The sequence below is a fragment of the Phacochoerus africanus genome, chromosome 16 (assembly GCF_016906955.1).
Source record: "Phacochoerus africanus isolate WHEZ1 chromosome 16, ROS_Pafr_v1, whole genome shotgun sequence".
NCBI lineage: Eukaryota > Metazoa > Chordata > Mammalia > Artiodactyla > Suidae > Phacochoerus > Phacochoerus africanus.
In genome coordinates this window covers 8073097-8092764 of record NC_062559.1, presented here as the reverse complement: position 1 = coordinate 8092764, position 19668 = coordinate 8073097, and the positions used below count along the sequence as shown (strand labels likewise).

The window sequence follows — 19668 nt, the reverse complement described above, 5'->3', positions numbered from 1 at the left end:
TGTAGTTTTGTCTTTCATGTCTTCCTACAGTTTTGCTTCCAGTCTCTCCTTGCCTCACATCCACTTATGCTTCACCCTTACACTATATGAAAGTTACTGGGTTTGTAACTTTCAAATAGTGTCAGTTCCTTGCTTCTGTTTTGGAAAGGACCCTCTTTATTCTAAAATGGCAACAGTTCCTAGATTAGCTTGTTCAAAATCAGTCAGCTTCAGCTCTTGGATTTGCATCTGGGTCTCACAAGTCAGACTGACATAAATGTTTCTAAGTATTTACTTTGCAGTTTGTCATTTTCTTTTCGCAGAAAAATAATAAACAGTTTAATGACCAGCTCTGGTTCTTCGACCACACTTTATGTAGACCAGTTAGAACAGTCTCCGGGGGGAGTTCCTATCATGGCACAGCAGAAACGAATCAGACTAGGAACCATGAGGTTGTGGGTTTGATTCCTGGTCTCACTCAGTGGGTTAAGGATTCGGTGTTGCCGTCAGCTGTGGTGTAGGTCGCAGATGTGGCTCAGATCTGGCATTGCTATGGCTGTGGTATGGGCTGGCAGCTACAGCTCCGATTAGTCCCCTAACCTGGGAACCTCCGTATGCTGTGGATTCGGCCCTAAAAGGACAAAAGACAAAAAAAAAAGGTCTCCAGTTATGTTCTTTTTACACCCATGCCTCCTTCCCACAACACTTGCTACTAGAGGACTTGAGTGGCCAGGAAAATGTCAAAGGGTCTTATGTAGTCTATTCATTAATGCATCAAGTAATTCACACTTTCTTGCATACTTTTTTCATTTAGAGATGAAATTAATGCTTTACAACCCTGGAACATTTCTCACAAATTTGATATGGCATTAATATTATGAGGGGAAGATCAGAATTTGTTTCTTAGGCTTTTAGGTTATCTATAATATCCATATATATTTTATTTTATTTTTTATCTTTTTTGTCTTTTTAGGGCTGTACCCGAGGCATATGGAGGTTCCCAGGCTAGGGGTCTAATCGGAGCTGTAGCCGCCAGCCTACACCACAGCTCACAGCAACACTGGATCCTTAACCCACTGAGTGAAGCCAGGGAGTGAACCTGAAATCTCACCGTTCCTAGTCGGATTCGTTTCCACTGTGCCACGACGGGAACTCCCATATATCTTTTTTTTTTTTTTGTCTTTTTGCTATTTCTTTGGGCCGCTCCCTCGGCATATGGAGGTTCCCAGGCTAGGGGTCGAATTGGAGCTGTAGCCACCGGCCTACACCAGAGCCACAGCAATGTGGGATCCGAGCCGCGTCTGCAACCTACACCACAGCTCACGGCAACGTCGGATCGGATCGTTAACCCACTGAGCAAGGGCAGGGACCGAACCCGCAACCTCATGGTTCCTAGTCGGATTCGTTAACCACTGCGCCACGACGGGAACTCCTCCCATATATCTTTTAGGTTATCATTTCACTTAAGCTCTGTCTTGTCTCCTTGAATAGAAGCATAGATCTCTGCCACTTAAAATGTTTTGAAGTTTATTAAGCATGAGAGAAGGTTCATTTGTAAGGGAAATAGTAGATGTTATGAGTTTATATGAAGCTGTATAATCAGATAAATCTAGTTTCAAAAACCAACAAGCCTCATTATTAATTAGCTGTGTGTCTGGGGATAAATTATTTATACCCTAAACCTCTGTTTTGTCATTCAAAAAAAAAAAAGGGGGATGTAATACTCGTCACTATAAGGGCTCATGCTATGGAGTCAGGCTGCTGGCATTTGTATCCTGGTTTTATTGTTTACAACTAATGACAATTTTGGATATGTTACATAACCTTTATTTTCCTTATCTATTTTTTTTCTGAGTTGTATAATACACTAAATCCTTACTCTCTACAAATTTATAGGGGAAAAATATCTCCCTGGATCTCAGTACCAGGAATTGCTGTGTCTCAGAGCAACAGATCTGCTTTTGCCTTTTAACACGGAGAATCACAGAGAGTGATCATTTGTTGGCTGGTAGAAAGTTCCAAACTGAGTTTGCAGCTCACTGAAGTTCTGCTTCTGGTTTCATCGTTATTTCCTATATATTGTGTCCCCACTTATTCTATGTATGTTCTTATAAGCAGCTTTATATTCCTTTTGGAAATAGAGTATAGATAAATATTCAAATACATGGTAACGTTAATGCCACTTGCAGAACTGTGCCCAACAGATGAGTTTCCTTGGTCTTTGCCTAGCACTGAGCTTTGTTGAAAAGATTAGGGATCTGTAGCCCTGTTTGTGTACTGGTGGAGTCCAGGAAATGGAGCTGTCAGCAGAACGGCCTCTGTTGAATCCTCTTTTCCCAGTTTAAATAAGGGGTGGAAATAAATAAATAAATAAGGAAGGGGTGGGCTTCAGCATGGTGTTGAGGAGGGCAGCCCCATAATTCTGAGTACACTTCAGTTGTTGGTACAAAGTACTTGTAGCCTTTGGAATGTAACTTGGTGGGTGGGAGCCCATCTAGATCATACCATTGGTCATCTTGAGGCGTAAAAGAGGAGTTTTTATTTGCTAAATTGCTAAAGCGAGATCTGTAAATTTCTATAGCTCTGAGTCTTTGGTCTCTCTTAAAACAAATACATCATCGGCTTTAAGGCTCCCATAAGGTAGATTTCCACTGTGGTGCAGTGGGTTAAGAATCCAACTGCAGTGACTCAGATTGCTGTGGAAGTGGAGGTTTGATCTCTGGATCGGAGCAGTGGGTCAAAGGATCCAGCATTGCTGCAACTGTGGTGCAGATTGCAGCTGTGGCTTGGATTCAGCTCCTGGCCCAGATTCAACAATCTCTGGCCTGGGAACTTCCCTATGCAGCAGGTATGGCCATTAAAAAAAAAAAAAGAAAAGAATCCTATAAGGTCAAACTTTTATAAAGTGGAAAATTCTTGTAATTGTTTCTTTGAGAAAAAAAATAACAAACCTCACTTGGGCTATCAGAATAATATAAGACAGGTTGTAGTGTTTGTTTTAAATTGAGATGTAACTGATTTATAATATTTAAGTTTCAGGTGTACAACATAGTGATTTATAATATTTTTTTCTTTTTTGGCCACCCCCGTGTCATATGGAGGTTCTTGCTCCAGGGATAGAGTCTGAGCTGGAGCTGCAACCTACACCATTGCTACAGAAAGGCCGGATCCTTAACTCACTGCGTGGGCTTGGGTACCTCCACAGAGACAAAACCGGATTATTAACCCACTGTGACACAGAGAGAATTCCTGATTTACAATTTTTAAAGATTATGGTCCATTTATAGTTATTATAAAATATTGACTATATTCCTTGTGCTGTATAATATGTCATTGTAGCTTATTTGTTTTATATGTAGTAGTTCATACCTCTTAATCTCCTACCCTTATCTTGCCCCTCCCTCTTCCCTCTCCCTACTGGTAACCACTAATTTATTCTCTATATCTTTGAGTCTGTTTCTCTTTTGTTATATTTACTAGTTTTTGTTTTCTTTTTTTTATTATTATTTTTTTAAGGATAATATCCATGGCAAATGAAGTTCCCAGAATAGGGGTAGAATTGGAGCTGGCTTATGCCTCAGCCACAGCAACACCAGATCCAAGCCACATCTGTGACTTGCACCACAGCTCATGGCAATGCCAGATCCTTAACCCCCTGAACAAGGCCAGGCATTGAACTTGCATCCTTATGGATACTGGTCAGGTTCGTTACCACTGAGCCACAACGGGAACTCCTTTTTCTTTTTTGATTATACATATGTGATAACAGAAAATTTATTATTCTCTGTTTATCTTATGGCAAAATTTCATTCTTTTTTATGGCTCAGTAATATTCCTGTGTGTGTGTGTATGTGTGTATGACATATTCTTTATCCATTCATCTGTTGATAGACACCTAGGTTGCTTCCATGTCTTGGCTATTGTAAATAATGCTCTTGTGAACACTGGGATGCATGTATCTTTTTAAGTTAGTGTTTTCATTTTCTTCAAATATATACTCAGGAATAGAAATGCTGGATCATTTGGTAGTTCTGTTCTTAGTTTTTTTTTGTTTTGTTTTTTGTCTTTTTGCCATTTCTTCAGCCACTCCCATGGCATGTGGAAGTTCCCAGGCTGGGGGTCAAATTGGACCTGTAGCCGCCAGCCTATGCCAGAGCCACAGCCACGCGGGATCCGAGCCGCGTCTGCAACCTACATCACAGCTCACGGCAAAGCTGGATCCTTAACTCACTGAGCAAGGCCAGGGATCGAACCTGCAACCTCATGGTTCCTAGTTGGATTTGTTAACCACTGAGCCACAACGGGAACTCTCTATTCTTAGTTTTTTTGAGGAATCTCCATATTACTTCCCACAACGGTTGCCCCAATTTACATCCCTACCAACAGTGTACAAAGTTTTCCTTATCTGTTAAATAGAGGTAGTGCTATTACTACCACATAGAATAGTAGTAGATTATAAATGACCTAATATGTATCTAATTCTTTGAAGAGGACCTAGTACATAGTAAGATCACAATAAATGTATGATAATCTCTAGGTCCATCCATATTACTGCAAATGGCATTATTATGTTCTTTTTTATGACTAATAATCCATTATTTATACATACAACATCTTTATCCATTCCTCTGTTGATGGACGTTTAGGTTGCTTCCATGTCTTAGCTATTGTAAATAGCACTGCAGTGAACATTAGGGTGCATGTATCTTTTTGAATTATGGTTTTCTCCATATAGATGCCCAGTAGTGGGATTGCTGGATCATATGATAATTCTATTTTTAGTTTCTTGAGGAACCTTCATACTGTTTTCGACAGTGGTTACCAATTTACTTTCCCACCAATGGTGTAAGAAGTTTCCCTTTTCACCACACTCTCTAGCATCTATTATTTGTAGACTTTTTGATGATGGCTATTCTGGCTGGTCTGATGTATCCTGTAGTAGTTTTGATTTGTATTTATCTAATAATTAGCAATGATGAGCATCTTTTCATGTGCTTTTTGTCCATCTGCATGTCTTCTTGGGAGAATTGTCTGTTTAGATCTTATGACCATTTTTTGATTAGGTTGTTTTGTTTGTCTTGGTATTGAGTTGTATGAATTGTTTGTATATTTTGGAGATTAATCCCTTGTCAGTCACTTCATTTGCAAATATTTCCTCCAATTCTGTGAGTTTTCTTTTCCTTTTGTTTATGGTTTCCTTTGGTGTGCAAAAAATTTTAATTTGGTCCCATTTGTTTACTTTTGTTTTTATTTTCATTACTCTAGGAGGTAGATCTAAGAATATGTTGCTGTAGTTTATGTCTGAGAGTATTCTGCCTATGTTTTCCTCTGAAAGTTTTGTAGTATCTGGTCTTATATTTAGGTCTTTAACCCATTTGAGTTTATTTTTGTGTATGGTATTAAAGAGTGTTCTAACTTCATTTTTTTACATGTAGCAGTCCAGTGTTCCTGCTACCACTTATTGAAGGACTGTCTTTTCTGCAGTGTATATTCTTCCTTCCTTTGTCATAGATTAGTTGACCATAGGTGTTTAGGGTTATTTCTGTGCTTTCTGTCCTGTTCCTTTGATCTGCCTTTCTGTTTTTTGTGCCAGTACCATACCATTCTAATGATTAAAGCTTTGTACTATAGTCTTAAGTCAGGGAGCCTGATTCCTTCAGCTCCATTTTTCTTTCTCAGGATTGCTTTGGCTATTAGGAGTCTCTTGTGTTTCTATACAAATTTTGAAATTTGTTGTTCTAGTTCTCTGAAAAATGCCATTGGTAATTTGATAGGGGTTGCTTTGAATCTGTAGAGTGCCTTGAGTAATATAGCCGTTTTGACAATTTTGATTCTTCTAATCTAAGAGCATAGTATATCTTTCCATCTGTTTATGTAATATTTGATTTTTTTAAATCTGTGTCTTATAGTTTTCAGGTTTGAGGTCTTTTGTCTCTTTGGGTAAGTTTATTGCTGGTTATTTTATTCTTTTTGATGTGATGGTAAATGAGATTGTTTCCCCATTTCTCTTTCTGATTTTTCATTGTTAGTATATAGAAATGCAGTTAATTTCTGTGTATTAATTTTGTATCTTGAAATTTTACCAAATTAATTCATGAACTCTAACAGTTTTCTGGTAGCATGTCACCTGCAGCGACAGTTTTACTTCTTCCTTTCTGATTTGGATTAATTTTATTTCTTTTTCTTCTCTTATTGCCATGGCCAGGACTTAAAAACTATGCTGCCTAAAAAAAAGTGGCAAGAGCCTCTCAGATAAAGTTATTTTCCAGGCTTTGGGTCACCTACCAGGCATGTATGTGATTACTTATATTGCAGAAGCTCCTCTCCTAATTCTTCAATGTACCTTCTTCTTTGTCTTTGGGTATGAGATGGTTTTTTGTTTTTTGTTTGTTTGTTTGTTGTTTTTTTGATAACTTCTAGTCTATTTTTATAATGACTGTTTAACAGTTAGTTGTAATTTTGGTATTTTTCTGAGAGGAGGGGAGCTTGAGTCCTTCTGCTCTTCTGTCTTGTCTCTCTATTCCTCCTTAAGAGCCTTTTATATATTGAGACTAGCTTTTTCTCTGTGATACAATTGGCCAATATTTTCTTCATATTTGTCTTCTGTTTGATGTTGCTTAAAGTCATTTTGATAGGCAAAAGTTAAACTTTAAAAAAATTTATGTAGTAAAATTTATCTATCATTTCTTTTATGCTTCTGGATTTTATATCACAGTGAGAAAGTCTTTCCATACTCCCAAATTATGAAGGAAAAATTTTTTTTCTTGTTTCTGTTTTCTAATTTTACATTTAGCTTTCTTATCTATATGGAGTTTATAATAAGATGTATAGATAAAATTCATTTAGCATCTGTTATGTGTCAAAATGAAGCAATTTCTACAGGGATATCTTTGAGTCTTATGAGACTTTGTAGGTCCTAAAATATCATCCAGGACAATGCATTATTCATAAATTATTCTCTTCAAAACAGTATTTTGTACTAGTAATGAACACTATTCTAGATTCAGGAGGCTCTGGTAACTAAATTTGATTTGCTAGTAAATTACATATGACTTTAAATCATTTGACCTTGTTTTCACTAGTATTAAATATTAGGTACCTTAAACTTTAAAGATTTTTTTTTAGTTTATATTTATTATTTATTGGTCAAAATTAAAGTACTCCTTTAGGATAAAGGTAATGTTCTTATAATTTATTATGATAGTAATAAATAACTCAGTTGGCAAGAAATAGATTGAATGTATGTATGTTAAACAAAAGGCATACATTTTTGCACTGAACTTTTAAAAGCTCATCATCAGAAAGTTTAAAATGGCTATGAAATTTATAAAGTTTATTGCTATCTCTGTTTATAAGAATATCAAAAGTTAGTTAAGAAAAACCTGAAAGAAAAAAAGGAGTCAATAAAGAGTACTCATAGTATAAAAAAATAGTACCATAGTAGACATTTAGCAAAAAAAAAAGAACATAATTTTGAGGGGGACTTTGTCAGCAAAGCGCAAAACTCGAAAGAAAAGATTGAAAGATAATACTGTGTAATTCTAAAAAAAATTATGGCAAAGCATAATCAAAATTAGGAGGCAGATAGCAAACTATGAAAAATATTTCAAATACGTATTAGATCAAAAGAGGATATTTATTGTATACAAAAATCTATTTAAAATCCTAAGAGAAACTCTACCAAACCAACAGAAAAATAGCAAGTATGTGAAGAGGGAGGTCTTCAGAGAAACATGCAAATGGATTTAAAAACTATTAAAATATGCCTAACCTCACTTATAGTTAAAGAGAAGCAAAGGTATATTATTGAGCCCTTAATACATGCCAGGGATTGTGAATATAATGGTGAGAAAAAAGAAAATTGTCTTTTTCCTGATCTCTCCTCCAATACGGAGTGGAGGACCAGCAGTAATCATTAACAGAATGGATCAGAGAAAGCCTTCCTTCTTAGTAAATGACCTTTGATTAGAGGCTAAAGGATGTAAAAGTTAACTAAGAAATCTGGGTAGGAAGGGGGAAAACATTTACAATAAAGGAAAGAGTATGCCTCAAAGGTCCTGAGGCAGGAGGAAGAAGCAAAACTTGGTCAATGAGGTAAAAGAATATCAGGGTTTCTAGAGGAGAGAAAGCAAAGAAGTGGGGAGTTCTTTTGTGGTACAGTGGATTAAAGATCAAACATTGTCACTGCAGTGGCTCAGGTCACTGCTGTGGCACAGGTTTGATCCATGGCCTGGGAACTTCCACATACCATGGGAATAGACACCAAAAAAAGTGGGAGTATGAGATGAGAAAGACGTGGAAGGGGCCATATTACCATGTAACACTGAAGGGTTTCCTAGGGATTGGAGAATTACCCTAAAGAGCAATGAAATGTGTTGGAAAAATTTTAAGCAGGGGAATAAGATATTCTAGTTGGACTTTTTAAAAAAAATTACTGACCAACTCACACCTATTATGATGGCTATTATTTTAAAAAAGTGTTGACAGGCAATAAATGTTGACAAGGATGTGGAGAAATTGGAACTCTTGTGCACTGTTGATGGAATGTAGAATGGTGTAGCCTATGGAAAGCAATATGGGTAGTTCCTTAAGAAATTAAAAATAACCTTACCCTGTAATTCAGCAGTTCCACCTATGAGTATATACTCAAAAGAATTGAGAGTAGAATTTCAAAGAGAGATATATATATACCCATATTCATAGTAGCATTATTCACAACAGCTGGAAGGTAGAAGCACCCCAAATGCCCATCAACAGAGAAACAGACAAATGTGGTATATATGTACAGTGGAATATTACTTAGCCTTAAAAAAAGATTTTTTGGCACATGCTACAACAGGGTTGAAACTTGAAGACCTTATGCTAAGTAAGTCCATCACAAAAGGACAAATACTGTATGATTCTACTTATATGAGAGTAGTCAAATTCATAGAGAAGGAGGTAGAATGGTTATTGCCAGGGGCTGGAGTGAGAGGGGAATAGGGAGTTGTTTCGTAGGTGCAGAGTTTCAGTTCTGGAAGATGAGAAGATTTCTGTTATTCATTGTATAACAGTGTGAAGTGCTTCATAGTACTGAACCCTACACTTAAAAATGGTTAAAATGGGGAGTTCCCATCATGGCTCCATGGGTAACTAATCTGACTAGCATCCACCTTAAAAGTGAAAGAGGGAGGCACAATATCTGACCAGAGAGATTAGTGAGGTTAGCACGTTCTAGAGCATGTGAATGTTAAATAAAAAGAAAAACTATAGATATGGATCATCTCTTGACTTAGACCTGTCCTAATCAGTGCACTGTCACCTTCTGGGCTGAAAGAATGCTCTATTGAAAAAGAGTGTGTCCAAAAGAGCTTTTGGAAAAACACTTACGTGCTTGCTTTTGTAACCTTTTAAAGGTTTCTAAAGCTATTGCTTTAAAAATACTTAATATGTCAACAGAGAATAATCTTGAGGGTGAAGTTACAGCTGAGGCAGATTAGCCCAAGTCCTATCAGAATGTGTATTTATCTGACCCAGAGTTGCTAAGAGAAGATTTGAATAGAAAGTACCAGTTCAGGAGTTCCCGTCGTGGTGCAGTGGTTAACGAACCCGACTAGGAACCATGATGTTGCGGGTTCAGTCCCTGCCCTTGCTCAGTGGGTTAACGATCCGGCGTTGCCGTGAGCTGTGGTGTAGGTTGCAGACGCGGCTTGGATCCCGCATTGCTGTGGCTCTGGCGTAGGCTAGTGGCTACAGCTCCGATTGGGCCCCTAGCCTGGGAACCTCCATATGCCGCGGGAGCGGCCCAAGAAATAGCAACAACAACAACAATAACAACAACAACAAAGACAAAAGACAAAAAAAGAAAAGAAAAGAAAAGAAAGTACCAGTTCAGGAGTTCCTGTCGTGGCTCAGTGATTAACAAACTCAGCTAGCACCCATGAGGACTTGGGTTCAATCCCTGACCTCACTCAATAAGTTAAGGAGCTGTGGTGTAGGTCACAGACACAGCTCGAATCCCGTGCTACTGTGGCTGTGGTGTAGACCAGTAGCTATAAGCTCTGATTGGATCCCTAGCCTGAGAACCTCCATGTGCCCCGCAAGTGTGGCCCTAAAAAGACAAAAAAAAAAAAAAGGAAAGTACCAGTTCACACATACATGACTGAGTCACGTGAGCAGTTAGATCAAGTGGAGGTTTGAAGATGATTTCTTCCAAAAAAATCAAAGTATAGATGAGGAGTCAACTTGGGAGAAAAAAAAATTGTCTATTTAGAAAAGAGGAATCATTCAGTTTGATGCAGTTCCCCATTTCCTTCCACAGCTGCATAAATATTTTTTTTATTGCTTCCTTTGTAGTAGAGAGAATTCAAGAAAACTTACTACCCAGAAAACATCAGAAAAGGAAAAAATCTAGGCAATTCCTGCTGTGACTCAGCGGTAACTAACCCAACTAGTATCCATGAAGATGTGGGTTCAACCCCTGGTCTCACTCAGTGGGTTAAGGATCCAGCATTGCTGTGAGCTGTGGTGTAGGTCACAGGCGCAGCTCAGAGCTGGCATTGATGTGGCTGTGGTGTAGGCCAGCAGCTGCAGCTCCGATTTGACCCCCTAGCCTGGGAACCTCCATATGCTGAAGGTGCGGCCCTAAAAAAGCAAAAAGAAAATGTAAAGGGTTAATATTTCATTAAGCAATAATGCTCTGCCCCCAGCCCCTAGTAACCTTTAATCTGAAGGAAGGAAGAGCATTAAAGACATCCAGATTGGAAAGGAAAAAGTAAAACTCTTATTCACAAATGACACAATCCTACACATAGAAAATATACAGATGACATATTCTTATATATATCTATATTCTTTCTATATATAGAAAATCCTATATATAGATTCCAAAGATCCACAAGAAAGCTACAAGGGCTAATAAATCCTCTGAGGGACTTGCCCTCAAGTAAATCCTGTCTAAGCACTGTCCAACAAAGTTTGTTGTGTCATTTCATCTTTTTCTAGATCATTAAAAAAATTCCTTACATATACAAGAATAGACTTAAATAAATAGAGGCAACGTACTATGTTCATGAATTGAAAGACATAACACTATTAAGTTGGCAATTCTAGCCAAACTAACCTAGTGATGCAAAGCAGTCCCTATCAAATTCCAACAGTTTTTTTTTTTTTTCCGTAAATTCGCATGGAATCTCAAGGATCCTGGATAGCCTAAACAATACTGAAATGAAGAATAATGTTAAAAGACTCATTCTTTCCAATGTCAGAACTTACTAGAAAGCTACAATAATCGCAACAGTGTGGTACATGCATAAGGATAGATACATGACCGATAGAATAGAATTGAGAGTTCAGAAATAAACCCACGTGGCCATGATTAATATTAATTGCTTAATAAATGCACAGGCTTTGCTTTTCAACAGCGGTATTTTCCTTTCCAATTTGGATGTCTTTAGTTCATTCCCTCCCTCCTTCCCTCACTTCCTTCCTTTCTTGGCTCCTTCCTTCCTTTTTTCCTCCTTCCCTCCTTCCCCTTCTTCCTTCTTTCCCTTCCTTTCCTTTTTCTTTTACTCTTTCTCCTAAATTTTCTTGCTAGAACTTCCAGTACAATGTGAAATAGCAGCAAAGTGGTCATTCTTGTCTTATTCCTGATATTAGTGGAGCTAATTAGCTCCACTAGAAGCTTTCAGTTTTTCCCCACTGAGGGTAGTATTAGCTTTGAGGAGTTTTTTTGTGAATATACTTTTCAAAAATCATGTTGAGGAAGTTCCCTTATGTTCCTGGTGTTCTGTTTTTATCATGAAGGCATATTGGATTTTATTAAATGCCTTTTCTATATCAGTTCAGATGGTAATGTGATTCTTTACATTCTGTTACTGTACTATATTACAGTCTTTAACTTTCTTATGTTGAATCACCTTTGTTTTCCTGGGATAAAGACCTCCTGATCGTGGTATATAATCCTTTTATGGAGCTCCCATCGTGGCTCAGTAGAAACATATCTGACTAGTATCCATAAGGATGCAGGTTCGATCCCTGGCCTTACTCAGTGGGTTAAGGATCTGGCATTGCTCTGAGCTGTGGTGTAGGTCGCAGATGCAGCTCAGATCTGGTGTGGCTGTGGCTATGGTGTAGACTAGCAGCTATAGCTCCGATTCGACCCCTAGCCTGGGAACTTCTATATGCTGCGGGTGTAGCCCTAAAAAGATACACACACACAAATCCTTTTAGATGCTGATGGATTCCATTTGCTAAATATTTTATTAAAGATTTTTTAACCTATATTCATAAATAATATTGGTTGTTTACTTTCTTTGCTTATGATGTCTTTATATGGCTCTGTATCAGGATAATGCTGGCCTTATAGAATGAAGTTTCTTCTTAAAGTTTCCTCTTCTATTTTTTTTTTTTTTTGAGGAGTTTGAGAAGGATTGGTGTTAATTCTATAAATGTTTTGTAGAATTCACCAATGAAACCATCTGGTTCTGGACTTTTTCGTGGAGATTTTGATTACCTTTTTAACCTGTTTACTTGTTATAGGTCTATTCAGATTTTCTATTTCACAGAGAATCACTCTTGGTAGGTTGTGTGTTTCTAGAAGGTTATTTCATCTAGTTTATCCAGAGTTTTGGATACAGTTGTTCATTGTCTTATAATCATTTTTATTTCTGCAAAACAGATAATGATGCCTCTATTTCCCCTCTAATTTTAGTAAATTGAGTCTAACAAGTCAGTCTATGTAAAGTTTGTCAATTTTGTTGATCTTAACAACTAATTTTTGATTTTGTTGATTTACTGTATTCCTTTTCTATCTTCCGTTTTATTTATGTCTACTCTAATTTTTATTTCCTCCTTTATTCTAGTTTAGGATTTAGTGTACTCTTTTTTTTAATATAATTCTTTCAGGTATAAAGTTAGATTATGTGAGATTTTCCCCCTTTTAAAAATGTAGTAGTTATTTATAGCTATAAATTTCCCTCTTATCACTGTCCTTACTGCATTATATACATTTTGGCATGTTCTATTTTTATTCTCCTTTACCTCCAAGTATTTTCTAATTTCTTTTTTGACTCATTGGTTAAGGATGTGTTGTTTAATTTCTGTATATTTGTGACTTTTCAAGTTTTCCTTCTGTCATTGATTTTTTTAGTTTCATTTATTATAGTTAGAAAATATACTTCCTATGATTTAAATCTTTTTAACTTTGTTGAGACTTATGGACTCACCTCTGACCTATCTTGGAAAATGTCCCATGTGCATCTGAGAAGAATGTGTATTCTGTATTTTTGGGGAAGAGCGAACTATGTGTGTTAGGCCTAGTTAGTTTCTTCTGGTGTTTAAGTCTCTATTTACTGATTTTCTTCTGCTTAGATGTTTTGTCTGTTATTGAACATGTGCTGTTGAATGTACGTGTCGTACTGTAGTACTCTCTTCGGTTCTGTCAGTGTTTGCATCATATGAGTCTATGTTGTTTGAGCAGACTTTTTACACTTGTTGTGTTTTCTTACTGTATTGACCTTTAAAAAGTGCGCAGTGTCTTTTGTCTCTTGTACCCCTTTTTGACTTAAGTTTATTTTATTTGATATTAGAATAGCTACCTCAACTCTCTTTTGGTTAATATTAGTATGGAGTACCTTCTTCCTTCTCTTCACTCTCAATTTATTTGTGTCTTTGGATCCAAAGTGAGTTTCATGTAGACAGCATATATTTGGATTAGTTTTTTTTTTAAAAAAAATCATTCTGCCAGCCTCTGCCTTTTGATTTAAAGAGTTTAATCCATTTGCATCTTAAGTATTACTGATAAGGAATGACTTGCTTCTAGGGTTTTGTTATTTGTTTTCTGTATGTCTTAAACATTTTTACTCTTTTATTTCCTTCATTTCTCCATTTCCTTCCATTACATACTTCTTTTTTGTTTAGTTGTTCTTTTCTTTGTAGTCAGTTTTCTGATTCCTTTCTTGTTTCCTTTGTGTATTCATTTTTAGATATTTTCTTTTTGGTTACCTAGGGTCTTATATTTAATATCTTAAATTTATAAGAGTATGATTTGAATTGATACCAACTTAACTTCAATACCACGCAAAAATTTTGTTCTGTAGTTCTGTAGAGCACCTTTGCCCTCTCTTATGTTGTCACAGTTACGTCTTTAAACATTATAGGCCTAACAAAATAGATTTATTTGTAATTATATGTGCATTTATTTTTAAAATTACGTAGAAAATTAAAAAAAAATGCATTGAAGCTGACATTTATTTGAGCCCATGTAGTTACCTTTAGTGGAGATCTTTATATCTTCAGATTCCTGTCTAGTGTCCTTTTATTTCAACTTGAAGGACTCCCTTTAACCTTTCTTTTAGAATAAGTCTAATGGTAGCAAACTCTAGTGTTTGTTTACCTGAAATTATCTTCATTTCTCCTTCGTTTTGGCAGGACAGCTTTGCTGGATCCAGAATTTTTGGTTGACAGTTTTTCCCCAAGACTTTAAATATCGCACCTCACTGCCTTCTATACCACCTGATTTTTGATGAAAAATTGACTGTTAATCTCATTAGGATTCCTTGCATGTGACAAGGTGCTTCTTTCTTGATGCTTTAAGGATTCCACCTTTGTCTCTGTCTTTTTACTGATTATAATGTGCCTGGGTATGAATCTCTCTGAGTTTATTCTACTTAAAGTAAAATATTAGGGTCTTCTCAGGTCTTTTCTGAACCTGCATCTAGCACTCTACTTTTATATGGTTTTCTAAATTCTCCAGTATACAGGGTGCTTTTAAATTGCCTTATTTCTCAGGGAAAATTTCCCCAGCTTTCCTCTGAGGCTTTAGATAGTCTGTTGTATGTCTCAATGATCATCTTTTGCCCCAAGTGAGTGCAGGTTTTTGTAAGCAAAAAGCTGTGTGAGCAATGCCCACTGCTTTCTCCCCTCAGTGGGTTCTCTGTGAGGTGAAATAAAGACAGGCACCTATGTCGGTCCTCAGGTATCCCTGACCAGGTAAGAACAGACGCACACAATACTTTGTAAATAAAGTCAGCTGTGATTCCTCTAGAACCACGGCCTGGGGTCCCCTACTGGGAACACACATCATCATTTTCAAGATCGCTGCCAAGCTGGGGAGAGTGTGCGCAAGGGCGAATAAAAACACCACGAAGCTTTCCAGCTTTTTAAGTGGGCTTTTTCTCAACTTGGTGTTTCCCTGGTTGCCATAAGTCTTTGAATGTTTTCCAGAATCCTGACAGCTAGGTCAGGATTTGTTTTGTTTCGCTTCCCTAGAGGCACAGGAACTTGGAGCTGCATATTCCTCGGTGTTGCTCAGGGCCTTTGCACATTCCTGGCCTCTGGGGTTCTGATACATGTATTGGAATAGTGTGTGGTGTCTTCTTCTTGAGGGTGGCTTAGGCTCTGGAGGGCTAAATGGAATTAGAGGGAGGCACAGAAAAGTGGGGGGAACTGATTTGGGGCCTGGGAGGATGGCAGCCTGGGTGCTGAGAGACTCCTGACAAGGGAGATTACAAGTTTGCCCATTAAAAAAAACCAAAAAACTTTTAAGAGTTCTAAGATTTGATTAGCCTCAGGAGAGGAGGGTTGAAAGCTTCTCTGGCTTTCCCTTGACTGCATCCCTAGGGTTTCCCTGAACTTGGACAAATCTAGTTCCTCAGCAAATACTCTCTGGGAGCACGCTGGTGAAATGAAGGAAGGAGAGCATCAGAAGGAGACCGTTGGGCTCCCCACAGGACTATTATTACTGGATTGTTCCTAAGTGCAGTGTTAGGGTAAAGACAGTAGCCATGTAGTCTAGCCACAGAATTTGCTCAGCGCTCGTCAGCTGAGTTCCAGTTGAGTCCCTCTCTCTGGAGGTGTGTTTTGTATATTTCAGGAGTTTCCCTCTGCAAAGGGAAGGGTGGGAGAAGGTCAGGGTGGGAAGGTGTGGGCTGGCTGCTGTCGAGAACAAGGAGATCTCCAGCCTGATGAATGGGCTGGGGGAGCGGAAGAGTGGATGGGCTCATCTCCAAATCCTCCTGCCGGAGGGCAGAGTCAGCCCTTCCCTGACCCAGTTCTGGACATGGGCTCAGCTCCTTGCTATGGCTGGGAGCCCCCCTCTCTGCCTTTCCTTTGGTCCTGGCTAACCAGAAATTATGGAAGGCAGACTACTGCGTTCTCTTAACAAACCTACCCCTGTTACTCAATTGCCTTTCCTAAGGAATCTCCAGAGAGTGGACTGCATGTTGACAGAGCAGTGTTTTAGTGAAGACAGAAGGGTGAGTTTGCTTCAGAATTGGCCAAAGCCAGGACTAGATAGACTTTGTTCATAAATTCTTTCCTTAATTGATGAGTTTATTCAGAAATATTCATGAGGTATCAGAAACAGGAAACAAGCAGGACAAAATTTCTTCTTCCATGAGGCTTGTATTATGAACTGGAAATAAAAAGTGAACATATAGTTTCAGGTGATGAGTGCTAAGGAGGAAAATAGGTGCTGGGAGGAGACAGAAAAGAAAGGGTAGTTAGTGTGTGTTCTTTTAGAGAGGATGATGGGAAGTGCTCCCTGAGCTTGGGCATTTGAGCAGCGATCCGAAGGAAATGAGCAATGAGCCCAGACAGCCTAAGGGGCTCGGGTCCTTGGGTCTCTTTCATAATAATGACAGCTAGTTCTTTAATTTCTCATTTTATATTGAAGGAAAAACCTTGTTGCAGAAGGGCCGTTGGCTCTGGGGAGACTCTGTGAACTTTCTAGAGACCATGGCCACTTATATGGAGGGCCTGGGCTGGACCCAGAGTTCCCATTTGGTGGCCCCGACTCCCTGCTGTGTTTAGGGTTTTGAAGGCAGGGCACGCTGCTTTTGGATATTTAGCCTCTTATCTTCAAGTCCCAGCATGAGGTCGATGTGGGACAGGTAGAAGCTGAGGATGGAAGCTCCTCACATGCCCTCCTCTGGACCTTCCTCCTGTGAATCTGCTGATTATTGGTATTGGAATCTGGGAGAGAGAGGCTCCTATTTTAAAGCCAGGTGCTGGTTATGCTGCCTTTTGTGAGAAGACACGTTCCTTGAAGAGAAAAGCAAAGCGGACTTTCCCTCCTAAGAATAGAGTGGAAGAAAGTGGTAATTCAGCTAAGCAGCTAGTTGACCAGCAGACTGAAGCAGACTCTCTTCTTGCCCTCAGTATCTAACAGAAAACCCTCACAGCGATCCCAACACCCATGCCCACTAAGGGTAGCGATGAGAGACATAAAGAAAATCTTCCAAATGAATGTGGTACAAATGGACTCTATGTCATGAAAAACAAAATGAACACATAACCAGCTCTAGGTAGGATGTGATACTGGAGCAGACTCCCAGGACAGAATACATTCAGTGGAACAGGTAATCCCATTGCAGATGGAAGGAGGTAGCGGTACCCAGGAGTACACAGTTGTCAGGAGGTGGCCTGGATGGCTGTTCAGAGCAGAGGAGGAGGCAGGACGCCCAGTGGGTTGAGAGATGCAGGTCATGCATGCTGGTCAGATACCCTCTTGCCTATGGTATAGCATCGGTGACTGGGCTCATCTTCTTGGCCAGATTTCATGTTCTCCATATATCATGTATATTCTCAAAAATAATTAGCACTGACTATGTAGAGGGAAGAGTAGAGTGTGAACCCTTCCTGGTCATGTTGTGGAGGCTCTCAACAGGAGGGGAATATTTTCTTTTCCTGAAACCGTTTCTACTTGTCTGAGGTCAGTGGCAATGTTATCTCTTTTTTGCTCTCTAGGTTGCAGAAGGAACAAGCACTCAAAAGTAAATGTTGGGGAATTACACTAGTGCTACTGAATTTTATCTCTTAGGCTTCCCTGGCTCCCAGGACTTACGCCATGTATTATTTGCCACCTTCATCCTCTTCTACTCAGTGACAGTGATGGGAAATACGCTCATCATTGTGACAGTCTGTGTGGATAAACGTCTGCAGTCCCCCATGTATTTCTTCCTGGGTCACCTCTCTGTGCTAGAGATCCTGATCACATCCGTGGCCGTCCCCCTGATGCTGCGGGGCTTGCTGCTTCCTGGGATGCAGGCAGTATCCTTGACCGCATGTGCCATACAGCTGTATCTGTACCTCTCTTTGGGGACGTCGGAGTTTATATTATTGGGAGCGATGGCTGTGGACCGTTACGTGGCTGTCTGTAACCCTTTGAGGTACAGCATCATTATGAGCAGCCACACCTGTATCTGGGTGGTAAGTTGTGTCCTGGGTGTTTGGGTTCCTATTTCAAATCTGGCCAGTCTATGCCACGTTTCACCTTACCTTCTGCAAATCAAATGTGTTGGACCATTTTTACTGTGACCGAGGGCAGCTATTCAGACTCTCTTGTGATGACAGCCGTTTCACACAGTTTATTCTTTTTCTAATGGCTGTTTTCATTATCGTTGGTGCTTTGATCCCCACAATTGTCTCCTATACCTACATCGTCTCCACCGTCCTAAGGATCCCCTCGGCGTCGGGCCGGAGGAAAGCCTTCTCTACCTGTGCCTCCCACTTCACCTTTGTCGTGATTGGCTACGGCAGCTGCTTGTTCCTCTACGTGAAACCCAAGCAAACGCAGGCAGCCGAGTACAACAGGGTCGCGTCCCTGATGGTTTTAGTGGTGACCCCTTTTCTGAACCCTTTTATCTTCACCCTCCGGAACGACCAATTCGTAGAGGCTTTTAGAGATGTCCTGAAACGCTGCTGTCAACTCCTCAAGGATTAGCTCTGTCCTAAGGACCATCGCGGCCTCATCGTCCTGGGCCTGAGTCATCTGAAAGCACTAATTCCGATCTGAAATGATCATTTTCTTCATCAGACAGGTTGTGATCTTTGAGGGAATTGTGGGGCACTAACAATGCTCTAATTTATAACTGGATGATTCCTACATAGGATATCACGTTATCATTTGTAATTGGATATATATATTTATACACATTACCGTGGCTGTTAATTAATCTTTAAATTAATTAATTAATAATTATTTAAATCAATTATTTAAAATGTTATTAATCTTAAAATGAATCTCACAGAATAAACCTACAGTTTAAATATAAATACACAAAATAATGTGTGATTTTTTGAGCACTGAGTGAGAAAAGCAAGGCAATGTGTAATTCATTCTCTGAGAGCTGACTGCAATGTTTGTTTGCGTCTAGGTGCTGGGTCTCTTACCCTGTATTGTCCTGTGCTTCCCTGATTTCTCACTGCTTAAAGCTCCTTGTATGACTTCCACGAGTGATGTCAAGTCACACTTTCCTGAGGTTCCCGACCCATGGTCCAGCAGTGACTGTATGTCTGTGTAGATTTTCTTAGCTGATCGTCGTGAGAACAGCTCACTCCACAACCCTGCCTCCCTACCAACCTCAAGGCCAGATGTGTTTTCATACTGAGAGGTCTCTAATGGGTAGACTTTCTCCGGGTGTGGAGGGAAGGTCTTGGAGGGAGGCATTCTCTTCTCTGGCATCACTCACATCATCATGCCAGCTCCAAATATGGGGGGGAAAGGGAGCCAGATTCCAGCAGCTAAAATGACAAACGAGAACTACCTTGCTCTGTCTCTGGGTTGAGGGTGGTTGGAGAGGGGACAGAGAAGGAGGTGGCCCCCCGGTCACGTCTCCCTACCTTCCTCCCATTGTTCAGTCCTGACCTGTGCCCTCCATCTCTCTTCTCTCTCTTCTCTTCTCTGGTCCTGCTCGCCCAGGTCCTTCA

The 19668-nt window shown here is 39.3% G+C and overlaps 1 protein-coding gene across 1 annotated transcript; it reads left to right on the top strand.

Annotated features, from left to right (window-relative positions):
* The first annotated feature begins 17132 nt into the window (after positions 1-17132).
* LOC125117492 (putative olfactory receptor 9A1) lies at positions 17133-18851 on the top strand. Its single transcript, XM_047763391.1, is given in 2 exon segments — positions 17133-18171; positions 18173-18851. Coding segments are annotated over 2 exon segments (945 nt in total). The 5' UTR covers positions 17133-17736; the 3' UTR covers positions 18683-18851.
* The last annotated feature ends 817 nt before the right edge of the window (positions 18852-19668 follow it).